Source organism: Cephus cinctus, unplaced genomic scaffold, assembly GCF_000341935.2.
Source record: "Cephus cinctus unplaced genomic scaffold, Ccin1 Ccin1_scaffold0076, whole genome shotgun sequence".
NCBI classification, from domain to species: Eukaryota; Metazoa; Arthropoda; class Insecta; order Hymenoptera; family Cephidae; genus Cephus; species Cephus cinctus.
The window spans coordinates 626,688-646,726 of NW_014332817.1; the positions used below are offsets into that span (position 1 = coordinate 626,688).

The 20,039-nt window shown below is 37.9% G+C and overlaps 1 protein-coding gene across 11 annotated transcripts in view; it reads right to left on the bottom strand.

Annotated features, from left to right (window-relative positions):
• The window catches only part of LOC107269790 (hemicentin-1), a 50,755-nt gene that overhangs the window by 7,891 nt on the left and 22,825 nt on the right, over nucleotides 1-20,039 (bottom strand). The window contains exons 2-6 of one of the 11 annotated variants that reach the window (XR_001538140.2): nucleotides 12,873-13,069; nucleotides 9,556-9,691; nucleotides 3,083-3,216; nucleotides 1,953-2,481; nucleotides 98-966 (exon numbers count right to left, since the gene is read on the bottom strand). Coding sequence is in view for 4 of the 11 variants with exons in the window: in XM_025087440.1 (XP_024943208.1) it covers nucleotides 2,826-2,888; nucleotides 3,083-3,216; nucleotides 9,556-9,691; nucleotides 12,873-13,069 (530 nt within the window). In the remaining 7 variants the exon portion in view is untranslated. Of the gene's footprint in view, nucleotides 1-97; nucleotides 2,482-2,505; nucleotides 2,980-3,082; nucleotides 3,217-5,157; nucleotides 7,401-7,515; nucleotides 7,936-8,770; nucleotides 9,190-9,555; nucleotides 9,692-10,638; nucleotides 10,860-12,872; nucleotides 13,070-20,039 lie in introns of those variants that run through there. The other 10 variants (XR_003060389.1, XR_003060388.1, XR_001538139.2 and 7 more) reach the window with 10 other exon arrangements.

Sequence of the window (20,039 nt, forward strand, 5' to 3'; positions counted from 1 at the left end):
CATTACGTCGTACGAAATATTATTGGCAAATATTTTAGTATTCGTTATAATTAAGCGCTCGTTAATTTATAAAGTTATTCAGAAAAATTCTTTAGAATATATATATATAACAATTGTAATTCTCAACCACCAATAAGTAGGGATCGACTAATTAACGTTGTTGGGAATTTAATTTGTTAAATTAGCCACTGGGCAAACCAAAGTGGTACAATTATCGATAACGATTGCTATATCTATAGCGTGGAGACTGAGCATTATATAATGTAACAGTACAGTAAGTCGTTTAAAGGACAGAAGCTAATTAGACTCAGAAATTAGTATTCTGTAGTTTCTCGTATACATTGGTACTTCGTTAACGAGCATTAGGTAATCAATCCTCAAATGTTTCACGGCCAACTTCCTCATCGAGCGACTAATTGAGTTAGGCCATTGACCATGCGAGTGATGCTGGTACCAATCGACCTTTTGACCTCCTCGTTGTATGTCTTCTGAGTAGTTGCATAAACTCTTGTGGATCTAATCATGCAATGGCGATTAGGTAATTGTATTTTGATATTCTTTTAATCATACGTAGACAGCTTGAGCGATAGGCAGAAGGAAGTTGTTTTTCTTTTGTTCATATTGAAATTACGTAATTTCAATGCCCTTTTATTCGGTTAATTTCGATATACTTTTTTTTTCTCTGAATTTTTCATTCATCCTTTTTATTTTCCTTGGCTCCCTTTTTCTGGCCATTTTTCATTCCTCGTACGCAGGGCCGTATTCCCGGAGGTATTTGCGGGGAGAGCGTGGCTTTTATCTGGAATTCTGGAACAGTCGGTGGAAGGTGTCTGACGAAATATTTATCGTCAGTCCAGGGGTGCTTTTTCCGGGCTCGAAACTTCTTGAAAATTCCAATGAGACGAAGGTCCTGACTTCTCGGGATTCTATCAGGAATCCGCATGCAGGTAGAGCAATTTTGTGTCCCTGCGGAGAAGGGTTTTATTGTGAGTAATATTGTTATTTTCCAATGTCTCTCTATGTCGCACGGTATGGCCTGCTAATTGATTTTAAACTCTGTAAGGTTATGCTGTATTGGGATCTCTAATATGTGTTAGGTTTAACTGAAAATCAGACCGATTCCCAAGGGTTTTAATTGGGGAGCATACACAGGGTTATAATCTGACCAAGAGAATTAGAAGCAGCGTGACATAATTATTAGCCAAAACCCAAACCCAAAGGGATGCTGTACCGAAATAGGGAATATTGTCGGCTAACATTGAGTGAATCTAACGGGGATTATAGGAGCACCACGTATTAATACTGCTTATCGACTTAATTGATAACAGGCGGTGTTCAAACGTGTTGAACCTATTAATATAGATATAGAATTATACCGTACCAGAAGCTATTAAATCCACCGTGCAATTCACAAGATAGCCCTATCATATCGTTTGTGCTTTGCAGTTACAGTGAATTGGCGGGAACTATAGTGAAGTTTGAAAAAAATTGAATTTTTTTAGAAAATATTAATAAAAAGAAAATTTATCCAATGATTTCATATTCGGCGGAATGAATTATATCGTTTCAAATATCCTTATCCGGACGACCCTCTACTTTTAGGATAAATCCAAGAATCCATGAGGATCTAAGAATTCATCCGAGTCAGACATAACGATAAAAACCCATAGAGGCATAAGTTTTGTCACCCTTCGACTTTTTCAGGATTCTTTCCTTCTCGCCCTTTTGTCGCTTACGTCGAAATTCCATACGTTACGTCTTGATGGGACGAAGGACACAGCGGATGCGTGGGTAAGGACAAGGGTGATTTGAAGGAATCCCCAGGATCTGATGAAGTCCTTAAGGATTTTCTTACAATTCCACGAGCATCCACTGTTGCCAACTGTTTACATTCAAGGCTAGACGTATTACTGAATCCATAGTTTGAGCTTTGAAGATCCGCAAAGACGTACTCAGCTTTTTATACCAATGTTGCTTTCCTCACAGTATATCTGCGTATCGTTGGATGAAAAAGTAATATTTTGGCCCTTGGATCAATTCGCAGAAGAAGATAATATTGTGATAATTTCTCTTCTGTCTGGGATCCTAGTTGCCCCTGGCAAACAGGGGATGCGTCTCTTCGATATACATCCGGAAAACGACTCCCCATGGCGCGGACGAAGGAACAATTTTCCTGGAGGGTATGTTCCTGAAGTCGTTGCTGCTCCGGGTGCTCCAAAATCCTCAAGTCATGGAATCATGATTTTCGCTCTGCTTCCCACACGAGAGGAGATGAACTCAAAGCTCTCCCGGGGCTTAGACTTGAGTGTCACTCTCAATTTTCTACGTCCTCCCTTCATTGTTTCAACCCCACGCTACTTTTCCAGCATTGAAACATTCCTGATGTCGTATTCTTAGGTCGCAGAGTTCTCCGATCTTACTTTATGGGATTCGTCAAAGTAATGGGGAAACAGCATTCTGATCCTTTTGCTTTTGTTGAATCTTAAATAAAGAAGTATCTTAGATGGATGAAACACGTATACAAATAGATTCAATAGATACAAATTAATCCAGTTTTATCGGTCGATTTTAAACCCAAACTCGTTCTTGAAGTTTCTAGTTGTTGAGTCTGACGAAAATTCTGCTTGTGCTTAAACGGCAAAACTGGTCCTTAATCACTCATCTGAAGTATGATTTCACAAAAATAAAGTACTATCTTTTTTGTGGTAAAACATAAAAAAAAAAGGAAAGCTTGTCACTAGTATAGGTAATTTAAGATTTAAGATTTAGAGATTTCCGATTTAGATGGCTCCTCCAATATGGACCACCGTCTTAAGGGGATCCTTTCAGAGGACTTCTATGGGTTCATCAGTATCCCAGCTATACATTGCAGAGCCTAAGAGCTGGGTCTAGGTCGGAATTAAGGTGCGTTCACAATGAACGACTTTATTTAGCAATCGACCGCATTCACGTATATACATTGAAAGATCTCATCTTCGACTAAAAAACAAATAATAACAGACTGATTCTTAATACGAATGAGTCTGTTATCATATATAATCGGCTTATACTATTTCAATAGTAATTTTTTTTTAAATCTTACCAGATCATCGTTGACGGTCCAGTAAATTTTTGCCTTGGGTACAGACGGCCAGGCCGTACAATTAGCCGTGACGTTTTCACCGACTGCATAGTGAGACGCCAACCCAGTTATTTCCGGTCCACGTTCCGGAACCGCTGAAATGCATATTTCAAATTAGCTCAAGAGATCCTCTCGTTTCCATTTAGAAGAATGAATTATTCATAAGCAATATATCGAAGTATCCAGGTAATTAATTACGCAATTAAATAATTATGAGCTTTCAGTATAGCTCTCTGTTATCGTGTCACATGGAAATTAGGAATATTAAAAAATAATTTATACCCCAATCACGTGACTTATCGGCTAATCAATAACAGTAGTAATATTATTCGTAATTATCACGTGAAAAAAATTTTTTTTTTTTATTTTTGGTAAACACGTAAAAGCCCACATACACACGGGTTGCGAATTGTCCTCCCGCGAAGAGCCGATGATTTCATGAATAATTGACAGGGCAATCGATTTGCCCATTAATCAGCCGAGTAACTAACTATACCCGATGTCCCTAATAGAGCTAATTGATACGTGGGATTATGAAAGACACTCGCGTCCGTTCCCACAGAGCGAATGCTCCAATTAAACATCTCCATGTAGCCGGCCCATGCTGTCCAGGCACTTCGTTTTCGGGATTCCGTTGAACTGGAACCATTAACGCCTCGTCACCTCTCATCCAGTTCAATTCCTCACACCCCTTAACCATAGCAACCCTCCGATATCTCGTGAACAACCCCCGACATTCCAACAACCCTCCTTTCCAGTGATTTACTCAACCGCAAAATGTTCGGAATCTGATTAAAATGGCTTTTACCAATGTCACAGTTAATCGCTGATAAATTCCAGACACTTCGCATGTATCACGAGTGTCAACCGCCGCGCGTAAGACAAACTGGAGCGAAGAGTAACGATATTCATTTAATTTTAAATAATTTCATTGTATTTACAATATTTATGTAAAATTTTTACTTTTTACCCAGATCTTTTTTTTTTCACCACTATACAGCCTGGGTGACCCACCCATTACTTTCATATCTAGAAACCTCGTATTTCGTGGTTGGAAGATCCTTTCGGCTTGATTCACCAATTATTCTTGGATAGTCATTCATCGGATGAGCATTCGAGTAGATATAGGGAATAATTATATATATATATATATATATAGTTATTCGACAATGGTTAGATAGAGCTTGGCATCTTCACGAGTGAATTGTTTTATATGGAATTATATACGCGGTGATGAACGACTGATAGGATTGCGCAATAGAAGTTTTTATTGAGGGTGTATAATAATTAATATTGAGAAAGAGCCGTTGCGTTATTCAAAATATGAGAAAAGGGATGCTGCTAGTTTTAAATAATCTTAAGGAATGTACGTGAAATATTTTGTTAATCCCCTCTTTGTTTTGGATTTTTTCTGCACACCACTTGACTCGAGTCTTTGAACGGTCCTAATGCATATTCATACCAGGTAATGAATATTTATCAACCCTCGATACAGTCCGCGTGTGGCTCGCAAAAGTTAATATGCATAAATGTACAATTTTTCAGAAATCTTCACTGAGTGTTCCTTTTTTTTAAAATTTTAATTTTTAAACTTAATTCTCAAAATTTTTTTATTCAACATACTTTTCGACCAAAGTGAAAATATTCGTATTCTCTTGCCGTTAGCTGTACTGCACTGCCTGGCTTCGAATACAGTTCCTGACATTTTTGCATAATGCACCGTGAAATATAACGAATACAAAAATCGATCCTTTCTGGATTGCATAAGGTACTTCCACTTCGCTCCAGGCAACTTCTTATGCAACTTTAAGATTTTACTGGACCAATACACACGTATACAGAGCCTCACACTTTAATTCAGATTTGTCAACCGCATTCGACATTTCTCCAGTATCTACGCTTATCCGGTGGACAAGTATTTTCAACGTATATTTACATGTCATATTTATCTGAAAATTGGATATCTAAGAAATTTCGTTTTTTTTTTTTTTTTTTTTTTTTTTTTTTTTTTTTTTTTTTTTTTTTTTTTTTTTTTTTTTTTTTTTTTAAATTTTACCTCATTTCAATTCCTTTTCATATCGATCTCTCTTATCGCTACTCTGAGCATTTTATCGGCGTTATTATTCATGATGAATACATATATTGCATATACTCGCGTAATGATGCTTGAAGATTTTCATCGTGTCTCCAAGCAACTAAGACGTGAGAGTATAATTGATCTCAAAGGCATAATTTCACGGAATGGAGCTAAGCATCCCTCCAACCTTCAATTTCCAGTTTCTACCCTCCTCAATATATACATAAGAGAGACTTCTCTGTAGATACTGTATTAATTATGCTATATATATATATATATGCGCGTGTGCATGAGATTAAATATGGCAAAACATTAATTAATTCCAAGACGTGAAATTAGGAAGTAACATGTAAGCATACGTGTACATAAGACGAATAAATATATGGAATTATTATGTAACGTTAATTAAATGTCTAGGTGGAAGAAAATGATAATTTCGTGAAAAAAAAATTTTTTTTTCTTATTATAAATTTTAGAAATTTCATTAATTTCCAATCAACCCTTACGTCAGTCACCGTCTAACGATTACAAGTGGTTTTCGTTAACGAGTATAAGTTCAAGGGTAGCTACCCAATTAAGGCACTCTAAGCGAATCCTAATCGGGTCCCTATACTTTTCTCGAATGATTATGTGTCCGAGTCGTCGTTTTTGCCAAAAAATTTATATTCTCGAATGACTAATTTTAGGTGCGTTTTTAAAATAATTTCTATTCCAGAGATGCATCTTTCCGGAAAATAAGGTCGCGGCAAAACGAGAACTCGGGAATGTAATGATTAGGGGAAAGTATAGGGTGTCATCCCCATGTCAAATCAGTATCTGAACAATATGTTATCCTGAAGTAGCCTCCTTGGATATATGTAATCAAAGTTTGTTATACGATCACGCTTGATACTATCATTATCAAGTAGTCAATGGAAGATAATTAGAAACCGTAATTACACAGCTATATATATATTTGATATTCTGAAAGTCGGGGGCTAGTATAATTTTGAAGGGTTGACATCTATCGGTAGACCAATTTATTGGTTGAATTAATATAATTTTTGTAAAAAAAATATCGAAAAAAGTCTGTATATATTTTCACGAAGAATCAGCTGTTTTTAACATACCAGGCCGACAGGTGCGATAAAAAAGTGAGTTTTCCAAAATTAATGAAATTTTAAATCGATCGGTTGGTTAACAATATTTTTTCAGTCCAGAAACGTTAGGCGCGTCCTTGGAAGAATGCGGAACTCGATAAAGCAGATAAATGAATTAGAAAAAAAAACTTATCCCTAGGCGAACGAAGGATAAAAAGTGATTTTGTATCACCGTGTACAAATGTCCCTATAGATATACATTTTCCAGTTGTATATACGCACCCATACGGGATTTACTATTTCGAACGATATTATAAATCCGCAGTTAGAGCTTCCCAGGGTAATGTACTCCCAGCAGTACAATGAGTTCGCCGAGCGAAGACGTTATCATAGAAATCGCTAAATTACGCAGCTTCTATCTCATTCCCTAGAATCCTCAAGGGATTCCGTGTCTTCGGCCATTTCCCGCCATACCCCGTGACATTTCCAAGCTAGCCATTATATTTATTCGTATCTCGCCACGAATGGGATATATAATTTTTGTTCTTTTTCTTTTAAATTCTATCTTTTCCGCCCTTCTCTATTGTCCAAGCTCACGGTGAATGAAATTGTACAGGCTATTGTAAGGGTTGAGTGAATGCTAATAAAACTAGGTTTTTTCTTAGTTTACGGTCAAGGATTATCCCGAGATCTTAGGATTGCAGAAAAAAAAAGAAAAATCACAAAAACTAGATCCAAGCTTCCTTAAACGTTTTTTAGCAGACGTTTTTTGCAAGCCTATCAGTGAAGCAAGTCGAATCTGGTGGTTATCCAGTGATGATTGACCAGTGCTGGATTCATGCCAAGTCCTTTGGCCATCGCCTGCCGAATATCGCCTTTCCTTAGGTATATATAGCAGCTTCCATCTTGGGTCCAGAGATGCTTACTAGTTTTCTTCTTTTATCCTTAAGAGGACTTCATCTTCCTTTTTATTCACGTCCTTCCAAGAACTGGGGAATCCTCACGTGTTTCTGGTCTGACAGACGTTCCTCTCCTGGGTAATAAGTTTCCTGGGATTGATTGATCTTCAGTTCTCATGAAACGTCTCAGACCGTTTAAATGGACACGTGAATCGAGCCTCTTCCTTGAAGTGTTGAGAAAATTTAAGATTATACGTTTAACTTTTCAAATAAAATTTTGGTCGTTGCAACTGTGTAAATAAATTTGAATTTTTGTTTTCATTCATAAATAAAATTTACCTTTGCTCCTGATGGTCAACGTGCCAATATCATTATTGAGGAATTTACAGATTAGTATTTTCTTTTTAATTGGTAAAATTAATGGTATTAAATGTACCACTGGTTTCAAGCTTTGAGATTCATCGACCCAGTAGGGATTTTCCACATTTTTAAATATTTTTTGCTACGTTATACTGATTTCACTCGTTTCATAATACTTGTTGGTGTCCGCATTTCATCGGTGTCGTTCATTAATTTTCTTTTTTCAGACTCCATTGTCTTCCTCTCTGTTATCACGTAGAAAATTTGCTTGCAAATCTTTCAGAGTGCACTGTAGGTAAGTTATCATTTCTGCTGAGCAAATATTACATTCCACGGAAGGGGAAATCTGGTCAGCGACGCGTTACTAATTGCTCATTAGTATCTTCCTGGACCACGCGGCTGTACAGAATTAATCTCATAGAATGATTAAGTAGACGAACGAAATAATTTCAAATTTGTCCAAATTTTGTAAATAATTTTTTTAATCTAGTAATATGTTTACGTATATATTCATACTCCGTTATAGTGTACTCTATATACATTTTTGCACGTAGAATATAATTCTCAATTAAGAATGAGAAAACCACTGGCGCGGTTACCAGTAGCTTTTGGATAGACTCCAAATTGTACAACCAAAATTTTCTATTATCACACTTTACCGAAGTTCATTTTGCATTGGAGTATAAATAATAATTTGAGTGCAGGATGTGACAAAGACACATTAGTATAGCGAGAGAAGACCAGAGTGCAAGTAAATGATGGGAGACTAAAAAGAGTCCCTTAAGAATTTTGCAATATCAAAAAATAATCCAAAGACTATATTTTAACGAAAATCGTCTTAAAATTGGCAAGTGGTTCTGAATCGTTAATAACCGAGCATTATTTTACGATAAGTAACGTCAATTAGGTTAGTCGAATATGAACCAAGCTGAAGGAGGAAAGAATTATCTACGGAATGGATAATTCTTTATCGAAGAGAAATCTCTCGATTGACGAAAGAAAAAATTTGATATTCCAAAACGTGAATAAAATAAACTAGTGAAATATATAAAGGAGGTTCTTGAAAATTTATATTAAATAAACGAAAACGTCCTCGGAGCTTCGACTTAGTAATTTCAAACTGAAATTTTTCTTTGTTACTTCCCAAAAAAAAAATATCACTCTCTCAAAGTTAACATCTGTCACAGAGTCGTTAGATATTCCGATCTAAAAATCATGCCGTGAATTCTCATACATTTCGCAGGGTGCGTGAGTGACAGATATGTCGTGTCAACGTCATCCAGGAATAAGCCTTACGTCAAGGTGAGCACCGTTCAAGAAAAGGAAAACTTCCCCACAAGTGTACGGAACTCATGCATAATCCAGTAGTCTATACTTTGTCAGTAAAGCCCTTCAGCTCGACAATCCACAGCCGAGATTACGTAGACATTTTTATTCGCCCTTTTTTTTCACTCCAGAAAGAATCGATACGTTCCCATACGCGTATGGTATTCCGTTACGTAGTATATCCCCATGATAAATACTTGAGCCACGTACACATGATACTGCATAATTTTATTGAAGCTCCATACGATCCTTAGAAACAAAGCCCAACCAATGTTGTCCCTTCTATATGTATTTCATTCCTTGAGAAGCAATCGGTCTTGTTCGTACCTTAAAAAAAAAAAAAAAAAATCAACAAAAACCAAGTACATTCCACCTATCGCAAAAAGCAGAAACGATTTCTTCTCTGAGAACACGGCATAAGGTTAGTATAGAAAACAGTACTGCCAATCCTAGGGAAAAAGTAAATGGGAATAAAATCTCCAGGGTGCAAGTCGCTCACTTTCTTCTTATCCCATCGTACTTATCTAGATAGTATATCGCAGCGAGAGAAAACACCATAGAGAGAGAGAGAGAGAGTCTACATAGCACAGTAAAGGGCACAGAGGGGGAGGGAGAGAGAGAATGAAGAGAAGAAAAATACCCCAGGAGAATCCCGATCATTCTAGAAGGGTAGTTTGCGCTTTGGGAACTTACCGATAACGGTCAGATTGGCTGTCCTGTAGGTGGTGTCGAATGAGGGTCCTTCAGTGGAGACTTCGCATTTGTACTGACCGGAAGTGTTGAGGGTGAGTTGCGTCAGGCGTATCGAGTTTTCGCTGTTCGCCTTCCTCTGTGGACACACATGAAATGTTTGCCTTGGATAATGGAGCATTTTTAGCAAGCTCTTTTGCCCTACCCTTCTACTACCCCCTTCGATATAAATGGCAGTGGCGACAGGGTTGCAAAGGAAGAAAAAAAAAACTTGAAAGAGACACGTCAAGCATACCTATGTATATACCGTCGATGTACCGCGTCACATAACCTCACTGGTTTGGCAGGAAGCATTATCGCTTTCTCTGGGTCAAAATTCCTAATGCCCAATTGACAGTCTTCTTTCGTCGTTACGCCGTTAGGAATTAGACTAGTTGAGCGGGTAAGAAACACGTATTCTGCACGATTGATAAATCTTCTGTATCACTACTGCTCTGTCGATTATCGATCATTTATGGCGTTTGCATTAGGTTTCATTAGATAGAGCCAAGGTTCGATTAGCTCTCAGTGGGATGCTATCTCGCCGTAACACCTTTAGCTAGGTTAGGTATTACCTAGAGGTAAATTGAATGAGCGTAGGTTTACTACGTATCTAATGGTCGATGGGTGAGACCGATGGTTAGCGAATTCGATTAATCCGACGAGAGAGTCGCTGGCACTGCTGACAATTAGTAACGGCTAACTTTTCTTATCGTTTCGAAGCTAACCTGTAACGTCCGCACTCCCGATATCTCTATGTTACAGGATTATTCAAATTGCGAAGCAACCGTTTGGATTTAATAGCAGTTATTGGGAAGGGTGATGGATGACCCGTATTCAGAGCCAACCGTATACGTCCGTCCTTCTCTTGTTCGCGTCAGTATCTATAAGTCTGTCTCTCTCGTACTCGTGGTAGTCATAGAGAATTGTAAAATTTCTCACATATTTGAATAGCTAATTCTATCCAATTGACTTTATGATTCTCGTCAAGTTTCATTAGCCTGGTTAAACTGTATGACTCTGTGTAAGCAGGAGTTTGCGTGTTACCTTTCGTTGTTACTCGAAGCTCACGTAAATCCCAAAGGTCCACCTTTCCTTTTTAACATCCGATTTAGTACGTTTCTATACAATGCGTAATAGTGTAATACCTCGTAGCAGTTGGATCAGCCATTTTCTACGTGCAAGAACTCTCGGAGGCTATGCACTTCGGTAGTTCGCTACGCGCTCGCTGACGCGTTTACGTCGTGTCATAAATGCGAATTGCCTCTGTTCTGTATTACCGGCAATTTCTACGTGTAGGTAATGCAGAGAAACGACGCGGCTCTCCGAGCTTTGACTTTAGGAGGAATTGTTGATCGAAGTGTTTATTTTTCGTGAGTGCACTTTTTTTAACTTGCTGTTTGGCAATTTAACGCAATTTTATGAAGAATTTCGTAATCATTTTCACATTGCAGTTATCAAATAAAAAATTAGTTATCAATTAATTATCAATATCGTGGTCTTACGTGGCTAAGCTTATTGCGAACGCGATCAATTGAAATTTCTTTACAGAAAGTATCGTGCAAATACCTTTTTGTATAGTGCTCGAATAGATTTACTATTTTTTGATAGAGATTATCGATTCAAACTTGATATGACGATGCTTGTTATTTTAAGTTTTTTCTTCTTCTTAATTATCGTTTAATTGACGTTACGCGAGACCTTGGGTAAAGGGATGTTAATTTTATGTAATTTTCAAGGGGAAAATTTCATTTGAATTTTCTCGCGTCTAAATTGCTAAAGTCTGTTGGGGATACGAAATGCAAATTTCGAAATGAATGCTGACAATCTTTGTATTTATTTGAAGAAAATAATCAGGAGACGGAGTGGAGAAAGCAGACGGAATAGAGGTGGAAAAATTTTGTGGAAAACAGACTAGAAGTTTTAGGGGACGAGGATAAATTTACGCGAAGCGTAAAATTAAATTACGGACCGTAGCTACAATAATTTGTCATTCCCGGCCTTTCCGCGAGAAATTACAAAATTTTGCTCATTTACTGTTCGCGATGAGCATTAGACGTGACAATTGTCAATCCTCATTTTCATAGGGCTTACATAGCGAATCCGAATGCGTAGAAAAGTGTGGTATTCCTTATTCTTCCTATTACAAGTGTATTGTTGTTCCCGCATACGTCAACGTAACATCAGTTTTCTGTGCGAAATTCGGCTATCATAGAAAGTACAGGGAATAACAAAATCCGCCTAACACTTAAATTTTCAGGCAGTGACTTCTGGCATAAATTTTCGGCGCGTAACGACGACACTTTCTTTCGAGATATTCATTAAAAATTATATTTCCGTATTATTTATAAATTATAAACTTAAGGAACACAGTATGAATTTATAATTAACCGAGTGAGGTGAAAATTCGTAAATACGTATTTTCTCTACCCATTTCTCATTATTACGTCCAATTTGCAGTCTCAAGAGACCAGATAATTTCGAGACGAAGAACTCTTGAGGTTTTTTTCAACGGACCAGCACAGCGAATTACGCCGCGTTGCAAATCATTATTTATCAGCTATTTAAATAACTTATTACATAGGTCTCGAAAGATAATTACAAAAACTTATGTAAATTACGATCAAGCGCATCTCATCATTAATTTATATTACGGTTTCATTAATCGTGGCGAAATTTTTTTTTTTAATATAAAGTTGATTTACGTCATTTTCCTGCCCCGTCTTTATTCACGAAATATTAATAAGGGCGTATACGACGTATTCAGCTGATGACAGTTCATTGTTCGCATTTCATATGTAATTACATAATTTCGTCGTATCGTGTATACAACGTGTGCTTTAATATTTGCATGAAATGGTATTTTTCTGAAGGCCTCGTTTTGCGAAAAAAAAATTAATAACGTGGCTTCTGTACGGTTGTTTCACAATGTTTGCCGCACCTTCATTAAGGTCGGTCCACATTAAACGAAACAGGCGGGACAGTCTGAAGATTATCGCACGTTATTTTAACTTCTTCGGGACGATGTTATTTTACGAAGTAATTAAAAAAATTTTTTTTCTCTTATCACCAACTAACTGATAATACGAAATGCTTCGCAGCGCGACAAGGTGACAGGATCTAAATAACATTGAAATGAATATCATGCGATAAAAGTAGCAGGGTTTTCTAAATCTTATTAAAAAATGGTAAGCAGAATGACTTTTGAAAAATTTGTCATTTTCGTAATCTTTACTTGAAAATGAAAGTAAACAAAAAATATATATATATATCAAACTTACATCCAGATAAACTCCCTGCTGCGGAAATGTCTGAATACGTGGCGTATTGTCAGGAACATATCTGAAGAATTCATGATCGTCCTTGTACCATTTAACGGAATAAAGAGTACCATTTATCGTCCATTCGCATTTGAGTTCAGCAGTGGCGCCCACTTCCGCTTCCTTGGGTACATTCACTTCGACCCTTATGCCTCCAGCTGGAACAAAGAAAGGAAATTCACCATTAAAATCAAGATGGCTGCCATAGGAATCTTTAAAATAGACAAAAAATTTGAAAATTTATAAAAAATTTGGACTTTCACAGCATACAGTTTATACCGTGAGTGAAGGATCCTGCCTAGGGGCCTCTTTTGCTTTAAAACTCATAATAAGATGGCCCCTCCGAAAGCTGATATGTACGCCTGGATAAACTATGAGAACAGAGTCGAAGAATAAAATTGTAATAAATAAAAAAAAATAAAATAAAATTTTAACTATATCATTTTTATCCAAAGCAAATGAAAAGGCAGTCGGTACGGTAACGCCCTATAGATTTTTACGAGACTGAAGGAAAACAGAAGCAATTTCATGGCTGAAGAGACGGCGGATGCCCGTAAAAAAGTTCGCGCACCTTTTTTGCCCCATCACAGGGATCTTATTCGTTTTGAGAATACCGGAAGTATTTAGACCAGCTTCCTACCTCCTCGTCTTACGTCCTCAGATCGTCTATTTGTATCAATGACTTTTATCAGAACGAACTTCCAAGAGCCTTAAGGTCATTAAATGTTCTTTAAATCTTGACTATCATGCTTTCGATATTTTCTCTTGCTTTTCTTTTACATTTTATTATCGTAATACTCCATTTGTATTTATTTCACGCGAATTCTTTACGATCTTTACGTAATCTCTTACGATAGCGTTTGCGAGAGACAATAACGATGCGTTTGTTCGATGACAACAATGGCCAACAGTGGTTTCGCAACAAACCACGGTACTACGATTACTTTGGTGAAAACTCGCCCAATAAAAATAATGAATGTCGGAGCTCCGATAATTTCAGGCGACATTCCGAGTAGCTAATCGCATTACAGAGGAACACGAAATGAGGGAGAAACGAATTGAATTTACCCCGTGACAGTAATCCTTAACGCAGAAGAATTTTGACCGTCACTTTATACTACGCGAGTCAAGGGTAATTTTATTCGGCAAGAAATCTTCGAAAGAACGAAAAGCATCGGAAACCAAAAACTTGACCGTCACTTTACACTACGCGAGTCAAAGGTAATTTTATTCGGCAAGAAATCTTCGAAAGAACGAAAAGCATCAGAAATAAAAAATTCGTCGTAACTTTACTCGGCCTTGAATTTCACTCTCGAGCGGCAAATTTGAAATTGTGATACGGAGTAATTTAAAAAAAAATTTCTTCACGGATATCCGTGGCGGGAAATTTTGAAAAATACCTCACACCACGCTTTCGCGTAACCACGTGTCTCTGTTATGAGGCGCGATGAAAAATGGTTTTTCTATAAAATTTCTTGTATGCGTTCTTCAGTTTGTTACCGTGTATCGTCACGATGTACCGGAAGTCACCATTAAGACAAAAGAGATGAAGAAGGACGACTTGTATTATTAAAATGTATGGGCTATGCGCCTTCGCTAACTTGCCATTGGTTTCGCTTCGCACTTTTCCCGACAGGGGTTGCCTACCCTTGGATGAGGGTTTACACGGCACCATGTCATTTAGATAGATGGGCAAAAGTTTTAGCCGACATTCAACCGAACACATCTTCTTCCGGTTTCAATTCCATTTGCCTCTAATAGAATTTCCTTATATACAAAGTAGACAGGAGGGAACGACAATGAAAATATGCCATAATATCACCGTTCTTCACAGCTGTTGTTACTTCAGTTACATCTCGATCACTTTTACTCCCATCCATAACAGCCACGTTTAATAACTACAGACTCCCGTTAATAGAAAATTTCGAAAGAGGCCGATCAATTATCCGGCATTCGTTTGAAAACACCAATTCACATTGGTCATAAAATCCTATAAGCACTAGGTTATTACAATTCGGTACGTACTATTGATATAGTTCATTGATAATTTAATTTATTTCATTTTACGAAGCGATCTGGTTATTAAATATTTATACACTGACATTCTGGCGTGTCTCTCATGCAGGATAAAACGAATCAATTAAATTTTCATAAAATAAAAAATTCATTGGAATTCATAATTTTGCAAAATAACCAATTACGAGCGTGGTTCGAGTATTGTTATCAACGAAAACTTTTGAAATTTTTCATCTGATTCATACGTTTTCGATTTTAAAACGGACACTTTTTTTTTTTGTTATAGCTATCACTTAACACATTCCCATATGCTCCATATACACTGTCGGAAATAAGTATCATAAAAATGACCAATTCGTGATCGACGTCCAATTCTTTTTCACTTTAAATACGACCATTGTACAGTTTTAATGGCCGACAGGCAAAATTGAATAGTGCGGTTGGTTAACGTATCCTAGGGACATTTTCGTTGTTTCGAATGGTGGAACTTCACCTAGTAATTTATTGAACGTTAATAATCCACCCGGTATTAGCAGGCAACGTATACGAGTTATATGGTGCGTAGAGTGTAGCTCTTCACTCTAGATTTTAACATAGGGATTAGTCGGACTACAGTCATCCAGTAATTGACTTCGGTAATTTCCGGAAATACTCGTATCGGTTCGTCACAGCCACGCAACTATACGTATTCTTGGGGATTAAAGCGTCACAGCTGATAATTCGATAATTTAACTCGAAAATATATTTCGTAATTACCAAATCCGAATACACGTGTTGACGTATTACGCAATTACGTAGATTATCCGATTAAACAGTTTGCCAACCGACTGGACCGATTTTATTCGTTCGAATTTAGATACGTCTACCTGTATCAGGGGCGTATACCGAGAGGGAGGGGGCCCCCTTTCCGAAACCACGTGTCCCATTTATTTAAAAGTCTCGAAACGTTCGAGCAGCTTCGACCGTAAAAATTTTTCTTTCCGAATGGACTGCTGAAAAATATTCATTTTATCGAATCCCCTGCGAATCTTCCTCATTGTTGAACTAGTCGGTAAACTTTCTATCGGGCAAGTTTCGAGGAAAGAAGTTTTCGCGCTGCCGAAAGGCAAGCCGGAAAAATTTTTCATCGATAAATTCGATAGAAACCTTCATACATATTTATGTCGTTTGCCATCGTATAATCATAATGATACTCGCTGCTCGTTAATCGACCAATCGCCATGTTGTTACGCGTGCATGTAAACAACGAATTCTCGAGAAATTTACTATTTGTTTAACAGTCACGCGCTACGAGAATTTTCAAACAAACATGGGGCCTTTTGAAGTCTAGTTAACTCGTGCATATAAATGATATACGAGCAAATGAAAATGCAGCTTGTATATTCGAATGCATCACACATCTATATTCTACTTTGTGCAGCGTATACGATCAATCGGTAAATTTTACCATTGCTGGTAAATACACTCTGGCTTCTATAATAATTATCACTAAATAGTTTTCAAATATATTTTATTGTACGATAAAATTGGCTTTATTACGTTTACTGTTAATTAAAAAAAAAAACCGCAATATAGGAATAAATAATTTCGTCACAAAATAATCACCACCCATTTCTTCCACGTGCCAATCCTAATTGGACGAAATATACTAATGGCTGGTAGGCATGTAAATACGTAAATGTAAAACCATGAAGCCACAAATGGTCTACAGGGAATGCATCGGCTCGGAGCTTTCATTTTTCCCAGACCCATCGACCTGGTAGTGCGAGACCTTTCCCTTGCTAGCGGGTCCTCTCTCTTTTTCTTTTACTCTGTTACCTATTTTCGTGATATCACTTTGGTATCACAGTCAAGTCCGCAGTAGATACACGAAAACGGCTGGAGCGGTGGCCTAACGTCGTGGGTTGGCGCCGGTATCCCTTACTGCGCTCCCTAGAGATCCAGTCACGTCCGTCTGCGTTCCCTTGTGCTACTCCACTTGGCGCAAGGGTCCACTTGGTCATCCGGTAACCTGTAATCATCTCTGTTGGGAACACTTTGCGCGCTGATCGACGGGTAACGGGATTTGGTACCGGTGACGAAGGTGGTGCGTCACCTATGACCTGACCCAAGTTTTAACAAGTGGGTGGGAAGGGATGGAGACTGTAAGCGTAATTTTGGATCTCTTGAGGATCTTCCGACTTCAGTCGGCAGCTGCCTGTCGCGGTCGACTCGGTTAGAGATGATTGGCAACTTGGTCCGGACCTGTAAAAATATTTTCTAGTAACTTGTAATAGTTGTCCAGCTGTATCTTTATCCTTATCTCTCACTGGGGATATATGTATAATGGCGGTGATCGCGTCGATAAAATATTTAAATTTGACAAAAAAAATAAAGTATGAAAGAAAAAAGCTGCAAATATAAACCCGATTAATCTATTGGGATTGAAGGAAAGACCTGAGGTGTAATCTCTAGGAGATACGCAAATTTGAATTTTCCTGTACGGTATGAAAATTTCATATTTATCAAATGGTTTGTATTTCGGTCGACTGTGAGTCCGAAACTAGTCACTTCACATAGACAGGAAAAACTAATATCGAAACCGTCAGGACATCGATGACGGGCAGTGTACTCGGGTCCTTGAAGCTTTTATTGGCAGAAAAATTGGACGTCGCAATAAAAAGATCATTCGAACATTAATCCCAAAAGTTTTCTGTCAGAGAAAAACAGCGACCAGTGGACCGGGGAAAAGGATTTTCTTAGTTTGTTCTATCGCGTGAAAAAGCTGTGAGCATTGATAAAATGACTATGGATACAGTCCGATTCGCGTGTAAATATGTTTATTTTTGTAATATTATAAAAAAATGTTTATGTAATACTTACTATGCAAGGCAATAATAGCAGCGCTTGTATTATAATTCAAGTATTGTTTTATCCTATTAGTAGTAGCAGCCGTATTACCTGTACTGCTGAGCTACTGGTGCAGCCAGTGCACAGTGTTTCGATTCCTCTCACAGTTCCCATTGAGTTCCCGTAATGAAGCACGCTTCCGTAGAGTATCCCTGTGCAGGCACTATGGGAATTCCAAGCGGCAAGGGTAGGAAGATTGATAATACAATTGTATCTCGAAGCTCGTGTATTTCCGTGAGTGCTCGTGTGCTCCCGTCAGTATATATAAAACCGAGTAATGAAGGCTTCCGCAGAGTAGCTGACGCAGCAAGCATCGTTAGGTCGATCTTAATAAAGTTAGGCCTTCTTTTTTTATCTGCTTGGCTGTGCCTGGTTTTGGCCATTTTCTCTCTCTGTCTCTAACCACTTCAGGTTGGCAGCCTTGTTTTGGAAAAGTGCTAACGGAAGCCAATCACTCGATGGAGCGAAACGTAGAACCTCCGTCTCTAGACCCATCTGTTACTTATCGATCATTTATTTGGTCTTGAAAAACATTTGTTTTTTTTTTTCAAATTTTTTTTTGCTCTTTTTATACAAATTTCAACTTCACCACTCAATTCCTTACTCGTGGTAACAGCCATGAATATTCGATTCCGAAAAGTAGGTAAAAAGTTTCTATCGGCTCTTTTGATCTTTTTCTTATCAGTCTCGATGGTTATTCGATGTTGAGATACACGATGAAAATTTTTAGACAAATTTTGAACGCACTCTCCTAGGACAAAAGACTCATTAAGTACAGTCTGAGGTTTTGTACTTAGCCGTCCCCGTAATTTTCTATCATGACTGTCCTTACGATTATCAGCGCCTGCGCTAATTACGTTATACTTTAATTATCTAGGGATTTTCAGGGCCGACAAAAGTTTTTTACCATTTCGTCGTTGCGTTGGAAATAAAGGATAAGGAGACAGAAGCACGAACTTTGCCGCTGATTATTATGAGAATTGCAGCGAATCACGGAATCCTCCCGGTCACGCTAAACGGCATTACCCGTTTCGTGACTGGGGTGTGAAAAAAGTGCGGAGTTCGATCGCGAGCGTTTGATTTCGATGAGCAGAAAAAAGACCGGAAGTAGGAGTCGAGATGAAAGAGGGATCCAACTGGTAGAAACTTTGAAAAATTCGTAAAAAAAAAAAATTATAAAATTTTTTTTTTTTAACAGGGTGCATCCACATGAGATTCATTAGATGCAATAAATGCATACGTATATTGTAAACTGGACTTTTTTTTTCAATCCTATCACCTTTCTAGCGACGAATCCTAATATTCTTGTGTAATAGATTTTTTGCCTTACGTGTGAATCCACCCTTAGGTACCTACGATCTTGTACGATAGCATAAGACTCGCGAATTCAGCAAAGATTCGCGATTGAATCCAGGATTTCAGGATATCCATTACCCGCGTATTAAAGGCAACTCAAGGAAATAGCTCATCTCCGTATCTTCGGCTTCCTTTTCAAACTGAAGATTAGATCCTTTGGATGGATATCGATGCTCAGAAAATGAGACTGAATGATTCCCTATAGAAAGTGAACTCCCGTGTAAACTCGTGCATCTCACTACGGTACGTTATAGGGTCTGCCGATATTTGTGATAAAGATAAAAAAAATACTAAACGTTAAAGATAACGATAAAATAGCATTTCGAAAAAGATATCCCAGTAGGACAAAAGGTATTTCAAGCTTCGCACAGAGCCACTCCCTGCAATATACGAGCTCGGTGTTCCCCGCATAAAAAAAAAAGAATGAAGAGGGTAAAAAAAAAATTGTCAAAATTTATACGACCCATTCATAACAGCCATTAAATTCAACTGAAATCCCCGAATCGACCGCGAATCACATTTTCCGATACAGTACTTGCGATGAATTTGAAAATGAAAAATTTGGTCAGCCTCCGAAAAAAATTTTCAAAATTACTTTACGGTGTTCGCGTCTATTCTCATATATATATTATATATAGCTTTATGGCTATATGTCTATCATATAGCTACAGGCTGTTTCAGAATTACCAGGATCCCGAGGACAGTTGGGTCTGGCGTTATCTTCTGGCTACTATTGGCACGACTGGCAAGTGTTCCCGTGGGTATCGTCCGCTGGCCCTGTGTTATCAGCCACCTCGAACCACCCGAACCTCCGAATGCCTACCAACCCCTCAAGCCGAAACTCCCTATACCGTATACCCTGGCAAC